General features: G+C 35.2%; 1 protein-coding gene across 1 annotated transcript in view; it reads right to left on the bottom strand.

Annotated features, from left to right (window-relative positions):
* Positions 1-11448, bottom strand: part of LOC122347404 (E3 ubiquitin-protein ligase RAD18-like) — a 28828-nt gene extending 17380 nt beyond the window's left edge. Inside the window, 10 exon segments of the mRNA XM_043242638.1 lie at positions 1285-1345; positions 1509-1582; positions 2275-2456; positions 5444-5543; positions 5812-5916; positions 5919-6151; positions 9900-9970; positions 10658-10719; positions 10823-10901; positions 11267-11448. Of these exon segments, the coding sequence (XP_043098573.1) occupies positions 1285-1345; positions 1509-1582; positions 2275-2456; positions 5444-5543; positions 5812-5916; positions 5919-6151; positions 9900-9970; positions 10658-10719; positions 10823-10901; positions 11267-11317 (1018 nt within the window). The 5' untranslated portion in view covers positions 11318-11448.
* Between the last annotated feature and the right edge of the window lie 811 nt (positions 11449-12259).

The raw sequence follows: 12259 nt of genomic DNA, 5'->3' as shown, positions 1-12259 counted from the left end.
AGAGCCTATTGTCTGAATTTTTTTTTTTTTTTTTTTTTGGTCTAAGCGTTTTTGAGCTGGGTCACAAAGGCAGAACATTTAATGAGATGGGATCGATCTCGAGACCCTGTTGGCATTGTCGTATTGATCACCCCGTTCCCCTCCAACCCCCTCGAGGGATCCTTCTCCCTTCTTCTTTCTCTCCCTCACACACACACGCACTTAGCTGCTTAGTGAACTTGGAGCCACAAAAGGCAAAGGTTTCTGAGAAAAAAAATTGTGGCTGAGAACTACTGAAGATAACCAAACGGAGATTATGCATATCGAAATCGTCAGAAAACAAACTTCAAAACGAAAGCATACAGCTCCACTCAAGACATAGTTAAATCTGTATTCAGTTTAGAAATCCCTGCACCATAGTTCTGCATAGAGTCCAAACCGCACCTGAACAAGAAGATCTGATATATGAGGTGGAAACGGAAATTGCAAATGCCCTTGCAGAGCACACTGATGATACATGGGCATTACATTAAAGAAGCAAATCAGAAAAGGAATTTTTGATGATTACAATCGCAGCTGTACCTTCAATCTTGCAGCCATTTTCCGCTCAGCAACTCATTGAAGCATTTTTACCAAAAACTACTTAAAAGAACATATAATAGCAACTCACTTGGCACATCTTGTAAAGAGAGCCTGTCAGTTGATAAATATTCCAAACTGTTTCAAATGTATCCTAATGAGACACTAACAGCAGGATTTTCTTTCAGTCCAGATTTTCTGAATTATTTAAAGAGTGAAAATGACAATCTAACCACTGTTTATATAAGTCAGATGAGTGTCATATTTAAATTATATTTTTGCATTAGAACTTAAAAACAAGCAAGAAATAAATTAGCTAATTTCTCAGACTAAAAATACTTTATAGTAGTTATGATTTCTGAATTCACACAATAATTTAGCTGAGTCTTAGAAACATGACCTGTTGCATAAAAGGCTTAAAATGACTACTTTGTAATGGTCATAACTTAGTTATTGCCAGGGGGAGTTAATATCTTCACCTAATAATTTACAAAAATATTCAGTTTACATATGCTCAGTCAACCTTAAGGTAGGAGATGGTAAAGTTGTTCAGTACATAAATTTTATTTTATAATACACAGGACAAGCATGAGAATGAACCTGACCCTGTTGTGACATCACTCAAACATTATTTTCCAACAGTGCAAGGACAGAGTGTCCTCTTATCTGACAAGAGCAACTGTCTCATTCTTCATACAGTGCCAATTTTTACAAGCCAGGACTTACGGTACACTGAGTGCAACTCCTCAATTTCTTCAGCAGTCTGATTCTTCGTAGTGACGATTACCTGTCAAACGCAGAGCATTATAAAAAATAAATCAACAAGAATGCACTTTTAAAAAGCTGAAACGTCACTATTTATTTTGTAAATCAAAAAATGTAACATAGGCATGCACGTAGGCATGTTTTTATTATATGTACACTTCAGAAATGACAATCCACAGTAGAACATACAGGTTTCGTTTACTCTCCATTTGATTCTTTAACCTCTCGTTGTTCTCAACTTCTTTGGCAATTTCTTCAGCTGTCAATAAATGAAAAAGCATAAAACATTCGCTATGAAACAGAACTTTTCTGAAGAAGACTAAATACGTATAATTAATCCAAACACATAAAAACCTTAACTCAATAAAGCAGTATCTAGTATCTATTTGTATTATTTCTAAACTATCCATTAAAGCACACAGGCAGATGTTCATTCTCGTATCATTCTGCACAGTCAATTTGAATGCTGTAATTTATCAATTCAATCTGCCATTGTATATGACAAAACAGAACCACACAAGTAGTGTAGAGGAAAAAAAACAATCTACACTCAAGTCCGGTTTTTAACAATAACCATGGTAACACACTGAATGAAAGAAAAATACAATGTTTCCTGCAAAACCTTTGACAGCTCAATGAAAAGAGATAAATTCAGCTGTGAAAGGGTCAGTGAGAAGGGAAGCAGTAACTCAAACAAAGCTTGAAGGATGAAACTACTGTATTTTTCCACTAGCCCTGTCATCTATGTGCCAGGGTCCCTCACAGCGTGACTAACTCTTGCACATAAATTACATTCCACCACCTACAGTCGCGTTTAACAAACGCTTTCATCAGCAGCATTTAATTCACATAATTCATGTCTGAAACAAACATTTCAACCATGTCATTCAATACCTATAAAGCTCTCTCTTCACCATCTATTCATTCACTTATTGATCTCTGACTTTATACCTGATTTGGGGTTGAGTGCGTCACACTGGGAGTTATAGATTTGGGTGAATTCCTGGTGGCGTCGCACTAGCTGCTCTCTACTGCCTTGAGCGGACAGGTGACACTCTTTAAGCATCTTCTTCAGCTTTGGAACAGTAATCAAAGTGTACAAGAGCTTAGGCATCGCCTTTCTCCTTCCACCACTGAAAAACAAATACATACAATTCTCAAGGCCATTTATAGAAAAATATATATATCAATCGTTTAAAATAAATGTAATAAACTATGAGATTTTAAAGTGTACTTTGCTTAAACAGACAACATTCACAAATTCAAGCACACAGAGCCTCATGCATAATGTTCTTAATTATTTAAAACTGGAGAACCAAAAGTTAGTGTATCTTTAATAAACTTCCAACAAGTAATAAAGTCCATTGGCCTAAATTCAGCCTATTCTTTAAAATAGTATGTCTGACAAATTAGATGGAGAGTGACTGTTCAGGTCATAGAACAAATTGTCAATTGGATTCAAGTCAGTGTCTCTAGAATAATAACTACAAAGCCATAACTTCAGTTTTGCAGTGTAGTTTTTGCAAGTGTGGTGCTGGAAAGTAACACTAACTCATATCTCTGGCTGACTGAAACAGGTTCTCCTCAAGGATTTGCATGCATTCAGCTTAATCCATTTTGGCCTTGATGCCAATAAACTTTCCAGTTGCACCATCTGAAAAAGAAATCCCCCCAAACATAACACTGCCACCGTGGCAGAGTAGGTGTTACCTGGTACTGGGTTGTATTTTTCGCCAAACATAGTGCTTTGCTTTCAGGCCAAGAAACTAGGGCTGCACAATTGTTGCTCAAATGTAAATCATGACTTTTCTCCATAGGAATTGAGATCAAAATTCTCTTCAGTTTTTTAACCAAATTTATTGCTTTTAATTACAAAAAAAGCAATAAGTATAATAAAGCACTGGAGTAAAAAAAAAAAGTATCTTTTTCATTCTAGACCCCTTAAAGTGAAATGTAAAAGCTTTTAACATAAATTGCTGAACGTAAGAGAACATTAATAAATAAAAATAACTAAAATAGAACATGTGCCTTTTGCTTCAATTAGCACAGTTCTTGGCCAAGAACACTAACCTATTAACATTTTGAGGTTTCAGGGAGAAAGCTCTTCTATTTTGTAGTGACGCTTAAGATGACTGTAGAGATTAGTGGTGTTAATTGTCAGAGTACCATCCACAAAATGGGCCTTTCACACAGGAAGCAGGAAATAAACTTTAACTCTTTTGAATCGACAAGCCATGCTAGGGTGGCACAAGCCATTAAAATGAATGGGTTTCATAGTGTAGTGAGAGGGAGGAGAAAAGCGATGGAGATTCATGATTGATTGGTGAACTAATAGTCCTTTGTTATTGTGTGAGTGTGACGCGTGAATGCAGCATAATCTAAGTGCAGAGAAATACATGGAAGTGAATCGCCATCAATTAGAAATGAGATCGAGATTTTTTTTTTCTTCAATTAATCATGCAGCCCTACAAGGAACTCATATCAGACAAAAAATGTACTACCAAACCATTTCAGGTTTTGTCCCATGGCTTTTATATGACTTAATGCTAGCCTTTCTCAGAAAAGGCTTTCTCCTAGACACACTCCCAGAGGTGAATCTAAAGTGGTGAAGAAACTGTTGGTATCAGGATTTCTCAGCATGACATAAACAGCTCTGCAACTTGTTTTGTGGTCAATTCTCTGAGAGATGCCCTTGTCTGGTTTGTTAGGATGACATGATCCTGGTGCTTGACTGTATTGCCATTTAATTGGTAAATTGCTTGGTCTTTGGAGGATCATATCATAAGTTACTTTATTAGATGAAATGTGACGTATTGCCTTTCAGGCCATTTCTCAACCTAAAAGATAATATTACATATTAAAAAATGTCTAATGCAGAAACATTTCTTCTTTTTTGAATTAAACTGGTTATAACTGCCTTCAGGCGATACAGTTAAGTAGCTGTAGTGATTAAAAGCACAGTTCACCCAAAACTTTAAAACTACATTATAATTACGTCGCCTCATGTGACTCTAAACCACTATGACCTTTTTTTTTCTTCTGTGGATTACAAAAGAATTAAGCCTCCATGTCTTAATGTGGTAAAATGTAGTTTATATCCCAAAATCTCTTCTTTTGTGTTTCACAAAATTAAAGGAATAAAGGTTTGATATGAGTGTGTAGCACCAGACCCAAAACTATTACACAAAAATCATTTAAAGGTGGAAAATTCATTCATCTCTGTAGAGGTAGTATGTCAAGATGGGCTTAAGGCCACAGAAATGCTGATGCATGCCCTCATTAATCATGTTACCCTCAAGGTGTCCAGTAAATGAAATCACCCTTTCTGTCAATCAGACACGTACTAAAATGTCGGCCCTTCAGAATGTCCCCTCAGGTGAAAAAGGAGGCCCAGTAAAGGGGGAAGGGATGAATACAAGCTATTATCTATAGGAACGTTATTTTTAAGGGTTAGAGTCCAATCCATTCTTTAACCACAAGCAGTCTTCCACTACTTTTCAAGTTACCATAATTATTCGCCACAGAACAATTTTTAAACAGTCTATTCAAAAAAAGTTGATTCAGCCACAATCAGTTCATTTGTTAAACTTCATTCAACTAACTCCAACACATCCAAGAATATAAAAAAAAATAATAATAATACATGCTTGTAAAAGGTCTCTGATTAGGCAGAAAAATATACAGGTCTAAGAAAGCCGAGATTCGTCAGACATCTGCGCAAACAATCTGGACAATCTACTTTCAAGAAAAGTGAATTAAATTATATATAGCAATTAGTTATGCTTCACTTATTTGATTGTACAAATGGTGTTTCAAGATATTTGAAATGTTTTGCCGTTTACGTCACTTCCTTTGTCTGCATTTGCTACATTGCCTGTTTGATCCTGATTTAGATTGTTTTGAAACTACTTTTACCAACAAGATATATTATATCTGAAATGTCAGTTGTTAAGTATTAATTTCTTATTCATTGAAATACTGCATGTAGTAAACAATATCATATCAATAACTTGATTTTGAATAACAGCAGCAGGTCAACTAACAGCATGCTTCCTCTAGACAATCAGATCATTTGCAATGATGCACTAAAAACGGATTATATGACAAATATTCTCTATACCTTCTCAATCTCTCCTTCTTATCATCTCTGCTCAAGCACATATCCAGATGTTTATTAATGTGCTGTTCGGGAACACCTACTTCACAGACAGGGCACTCCACTGCAACACACAAATTATTGTGTATTATAACCAGCACAGTCCTTCCTACTAAAATGTCTAGAAAACATGCACAGATGATTTTAAAATGGTGCCATCGCTACAAAAAAAAAAAAAAAAAGCATCAGTGGACAACATATCAATGCATTAAGGGACAAACAACGTAATAGAGTAATAGACAAACCAGTTCCTTGTAATATAAATAATATGTGTGTTAATTTCTAACATACAAAAAAAAAAAAAAAAAAAAAAAAGTATGTAATACAATCACCTTTAACCAGTGGTTTATTGTGTGACGTGGAAGGAAATGCAGTTATATCCATCTTTTCATCTTCCCCGACTCCATTTGTGGGCTCCACATTTTCTTGCTTGCGTGACCTAGCTGCTGTAAACACACCTCCATGGATTCTGATTTGACTGGCACGTGAAGCTTACGACTTGTTTGGGCCTCTGATGAAGGAGTAACAGGGATCTTCTTCTGGAAAAAATGACTGAGGGTGTTTGCTTCATTTCTGAGGCCCTTCTGTCTTGCTGCTTTGCCTTTGATCACCATAACCGGGGTTTCCGGTGAAATAGGCGGAGATTCCAAATTTGAGTGGCACAATTTTTGCCTGGTGAGAGGAGATTGTATTTAGTATATTTTACAAAATTGATTTTCCAGCAGCCATTGGTCCAGTCACATATACTTTCCCAAAAATTATTCTGATAAGATAATCTGGTGCACAGTAAAACATTTCTTATTATAAATGAGCATTTTTTGCCAGCAGACCTGCAGAGATAAATGGGGCTTCACACTTTTAAGCCATGTGGTGTGTGTGTGAGAGAAAGAGAGAGAGACATGCATTTGTAATATCAAAGACACAAAAAAATACTTCAAGAACATAAACTAGGCCAAGGACAAAAAAGAGCATCTGTTTGATCCACTGAAGTGACAGCAAAAGTGTTTTTGATAGCAAAACTGTGCTTCCCTATACAATGTGCGAGCCTTCGAATATCTCTGCTTCCCTTTGGAGGGAGAGTGAGAAATGAAATCGTGAAAAATAATTTGAGAGGAGGACAGGAGGGCAGAAGGAGCGAGAAAGAGAAAGGAGTACATAAAAGGAAGCGAGAGAGAGTGAATGCAGGCAAGCACCTGTCGGTTTCGCAATTCCAGTGGAAATGTGGAAAGCCAACAAACGCAGAGAGTGGCTGCAAGGCCATTACAGAGCCATAAAGTGGAGTCAATGATGTGTGCAAACACTACTTTCCATATTGAAACCTTTTATTTCTCTTTGTCTGACCGTTAGTCCACATACACAAACGCAAAACTAAACACTTAAGAAAAAAAAAGAACAAGAAATAAGGTGCCCCAATCACTGTTAATGTGGCTGTGACATTTTGGGTCTACATTAATATCTGAAAGGTGATGTTGGTTTTCTCCCTTATGTCAATGCTATTAGAAAAGATTTATTAGCAAACAGACCAAATATATAAAGGGACATAAAATAGCATCTTCCCCCGTTACACCCTATAAAAGTGTGTGTGTGTGTGGGGGGCAATCTTATTAAGTCAAAGATAAAATTTACAAGCTCACAAAGCTCTATTTACAGAATGGCACCATGGCTTATAAAAATTCACTTGGTTGATCTAATATCCCAGCATGACTCTGAGTCTGAATGAATAAACAAATGTGTTTGCAGGAATTCAGGATGTATGTTTTCAGCACCGATTATGGGGGAAAAAATTCAGGGAAAAATATTTAAAGATGCGGAAAGTACTACACTTTATTGGTAGCAGAAAGAACAATCATCAAATTTATTGAACTACAGATGCAATCATAATGTGCAACGCACTTGTAACACATAATAAGGGCCTTTGTAGAAGTCTTGAAGTCAAAGCAGCAAATAACAAATAAAACATTCCCTTTAAAGGGTCAGACAGAGAGTGGAACTGATCATACTAACTAAATCCTGCTTGGAGGGAAAAAAACCTTGACTAACATTATAAGCAGACGTCATGCAAAAATAAAATGATAAATCATTATTAGGAAAAATTATATGATCCCTTACCTAATGAGTAATAAACTGTCCTAATTTTTGGTCTTTCTTCAGTAATGCTTTTAAAAATCAACTGCAATCTCATAACTACAGGCTTAACTACCTACCCAGCCAAGACCATAAAAAAATCCTCATGGACCCCCTCAGAGACCACAGAAAATACTGTCTACTTTCAGTTCCCCAAAGCACTGCTCTGAATCTAGTAAGGCAAGAGGAACACAATGAGAAATTTATTGCTGTAGAGAACCAAATACGTTACATAACCTCCAGCAAGTTCCAGCTGAGAAAACAGGGCAATGTGGTGAAAACACTGTTTTGGAAATAATAGTCATGATTGAAAAGTATATCGTTCCGAGCTTTAAACCAATTATATATGATATATAAACTTTTTTGGTTTGTTTTTTTCAGTAGCTGTAGCTTTCAAGCTTTTAGCTGCAAAAAATAAATAAAGAAAGAAAGAAAGAAAGAAAGAAAAATACTGTGGTCAACATCATAAAAGCCTATAAACGCAAAAAAAGAACAAGCTTTCCCAGGTTGTATGAACATGAAATTTCAGGAACTTTGGATCTCTTGGAACATCAAAAGAAGGACAGTCTGCATGCAACAGCTCAAAGGAGTCCATAATGAGACCTGGAAAAACAGGGCTAATTGCACTCATTGAGACCAAGCAGCTCTATATTATCTATTGGGAGAAAGCTATTCATTAGCATGCCCATCCATTCAGTTTCCCATCTGGTGCAGGACAGTATGAGATTTAAAATTTCAGTTCATTTCAGAACTACAATTGTTCCTTTTATTCTTACAAAATCCATACTATATATGCATGTGATAACCAACAAACAAATATTCTATCCAAGATAAACTAGCCAAAGAAATGCAAACAAAAATAAAAGCAATCCTATATCTATATCAAAGGCCTTAATAAATGTCCCTAACGTCCTTTACTAAAAGATGACACATGCCTTTGACATCATCACTGAAGGAAAACAGGAAATTAAAACACTGTCCCATAAGGCACCTCTCTCTTCATCCCGATGGCCATCTGAAACTCCACCAACCCACTATATTAGGCACACAACACAGAGATTGATGGCACCAAGAGAGACTGAATTAAAAAACAATATCGCAAATAAAATCTACTGTGTGCTTTAGCTGTTCACTATCTAGGTAAAGTCGTAAGATATGTTTAAAAAAAAAACCCACCCAAACATCGCTTGTTAATTTAAACTGAAGATTTTGTATTACTGTATGTTTACAGTCTGAGCACTTAAGACTGCTTGAAGAGAAGCAAGGCAGAGCAGCTTCTTGAGTCCTGCAGCAGGTGGAGTACGCCAAAGATATAGACCCGAATATTGAAAATTAAATCCCACTTGATCGTTAAAGGAAATCCAGAATCTCATGGCAGGCTAGGATGATGCACGTTCCAGTTTGTCAGGAGATGTCCAATAATAAGAGACAACTGTATCTTTTAAAATTCTAATCTGATTTTCTGATACCTTCAGGCAAGTTAGAACAATGTTAGGCCCCGTTTACACTAGTTACACGTTTTAAAATGCATAACTTTTGCTACGGTTTCATCGTTTGAACTACTCGGCATTTTCAAGGTCAAAACCTTTAAAAAAAAAAAAAAAAAAAAAAAATCAAAAGTGGACACGATTTTAGAAAAAAAAAAAAAAAGCTGAGGTTGCGTTTCAGTGCAAATAAAGCAAAACAGAGACTTTAGAAAAAAAGCTTAGCTTAAGCTGCACATAATAGAAATTGATACCTTATTTCAAAGAAAAACATTATTTGGTGGCAATTCCCAAAAACACTGTGATAAAACATATATTGTCACAATCAGAATGTCTGGGACTTTACAGCTAAACCTTAAATGAATGTTACAAAAAGACATAAAAATAAAAAGGTAGTCATCAGACAATCAACATTTACATGCATTTTCTAAAAATAATTGTTCAGTGTCATATCCACCAACATATTCCAATAACATAAGGCTTTCCACAAGCGAAAGTATCAACTTTACCTTTTGAAATCAGAATCCTTAGACAAATAAAACTTGAATATGAGTTTATAAAAAACTTTCCATGAAATTAAAGCTAATTATTTTTCCTGGTCAAACTCATCACTAACCACTAATTAACCCGCACTGACTTTCTATTAATCTGCTATTCAAACCGACACAGAATTTGCAGCCATAGAACTCTTCAGAAAGCTCTTTAGATTTCTGCAGAAATCACCCCCCAAAGAAGACAGAAGAATACATGCTTTATAGGCCCGGCAAAAAAAAGAAAGTATGACATGCATTTAATACAGAAATAAATTTTACCTTGCTGCTTGGAAGTTCTGAACTAAATCATCTAATAATCTGTTGTTCCTCAGGTCTTGTTCTGTTGATGGCTGCAAAGAGAGATTAAGATTAATGGAAAGTTTCCTAAACTCTAAACCTAATAATTTCAATAAACTGCAACAACGGCAATGTTTATATGCAGAATATAGGAGTGAATAATAAAGATTTTTAAATGTTTTTGACAAAAAAACTCTTATTATCCTCTCTTAAGCTCCCCAAGGCTAAATCATTTTAATCAAAAATTTGATCATACTTTGAAATAGAATTTAATTCTGTGAAGGCAAAGCTGAATTTTCAGCAGCCAGTATTCAGTATCACAAGTACAAGTACCTTCAGAAATCATTCTAACATACTGAAATTTGCAAATCCTACAGTACTTTTCAGATAACATAAGTACACGACTGCATTAAATAAATAATACTGTGCAAGTGGTTTTTGGATATTGTATTACAAATATTTTACATAGTGCCTTTAAAATAGCTTTTTTTTTTTTTGCAACAATAAAATATCTTTACTTTCACGTTTGATAAGTGCATGATTACAATAAAAGTAAAAAACTGATTGCACATTGATAAAACAAAAAAAAAGTCTGCAGAAAATGTGCGCGTGTCTGATTATGTATATATGTATACACAGAGAGAGATTTACATCCAATGTAAAAATCCTGTGGCTAATCTATTACTGGAATTTAACAAGGTTGAATAGTCACGTTATGATTATATTGACCAGAGACTCACCAAGTTACAAACAGGACACAGCAACTTGTAGGACAGAAACTTCCGTATACACAGAGAACAAACTGTTGGAACAGCAAAAACAAACAAACAAAAATAAAAAAATGTATTTTGTTAGTTACATGTCAAACGTTTATAAACTTAACCGCAGCAGTAAGTTATACGTACAGTTATGAGAACACGGGGTCATCATGGTGATGTTGAGAAACTCAAAGCAGATAGGACAACGGAGGAGGGTGTCTATGCTCTGATACAGAAAAAAACACACACACAAGGTCTAATGTCAACGAACCTGGGAATATTCAGATTTATGACTATTATATCTGCGGCACCGTGACTCTTGCTTATTGATGCACAAAACCACGCAACGCATCTCATTCCGATCAATATCAGGAAAGCAGTGGACATAAAACAAGAATATAAAAACATCGTGAAGAGATTTGTTTTTTTTATATCATTAAAACTAGAAGTGAAAGAAAATCTTTTCTGTGATGCGTTAGAAATCGAGATCACAGAATTCTATTGACATACACAGCTGAGCGGCAAATACAACGGTAGCGAATAATCTTGTTTTCAACCGCAGACTAAACGAAGTTGAATAACAGAACGTACTTTCAGACATGACAGGTTCGGCGGTAAGTCCGCTTCGTTTAGATGAGCCATTCTAAGCAAATCTCCGTGCTGCTATTAATTTTTGATTTAGATGAAAGGAGAAAATTAACATGAACTCTAGCTCTCTTGATAGCAACAATAAACTCCCGCGCATCGCTAAACACTTCCTACAACAGCGTCACTTCCGGCTAAAACGTAACAAGAGCCTGAAAAGAGCGTGACAAAATTTAAAAATATCAATTTTTGATTTTTGAACATTATTTAAAAAATACCATGGGTAACCATAGTTTCTACAAAAACATCTGGCCTCTGTAAGTATGCCAAATAATGAAGATTAAAGCAATAATGTCTATATAATAATCAATAAAAAAAGCAATAATCCTTCATTTAAAATATAATATGATACACTTGCTTTTAAATTGCAACAAAATTAACAACAAATAATTCCTTCATGTTATATGTTCATCTAAATTTAAATACAATTTTATTTAAATGGCATTAGAGCAAAATACAGTTATAATTAATCTAATAAATTATTAGCTATAGTTTAGTCACGCAAGCCTGATCCTTTAATAGTTGATTTATTCCACAAGATAGTGGAGAATAAATTATGTTTATAGCATAATGTTGTGGTATATTGGATAAGGTCAAAAGGACAAATTCTAATCCTAATATTAATACTTATAATTGCTGATTAATAATGCTATGTTTACGTATTAATACACTGCACTATTATAAATATTTTGGCATACGACAGTGAAGGTGATGCTCCGCAGCCCACAGAGTGTCCAAATAAGTGATCATAGCCAGGTGTAAGAAAGTATGAGACTAAATGAATAGTCATGCACCTCAAGCAATCTGGAATAACACTCATAGTTCTTCTGTCTTGTTTCTCTGAATGTCAAGGCTAAGGAAAATAAAATAAAAAAGTATCTGTGAATACAAACTGGGCTTATTAAAGTAAATCTATTCTGTGTATGTTTGCTGAAAGGT

This window comes from Puntigrus tetrazona, chromosome 6 (assembly GCF_018831695.1).
Source record: "Puntigrus tetrazona isolate hp1 chromosome 6, ASM1883169v1, whole genome shotgun sequence".
Classification (NCBI taxonomy): Eukaryota; Metazoa; Chordata; class Actinopteri; order Cypriniformes; family Cyprinidae; genus Puntigrus; species Puntigrus tetrazona.
Note: the sequence above shows the minus strand (reverse complement) of the source record. Positions and strands in the feature narration are given on the sequence as shown.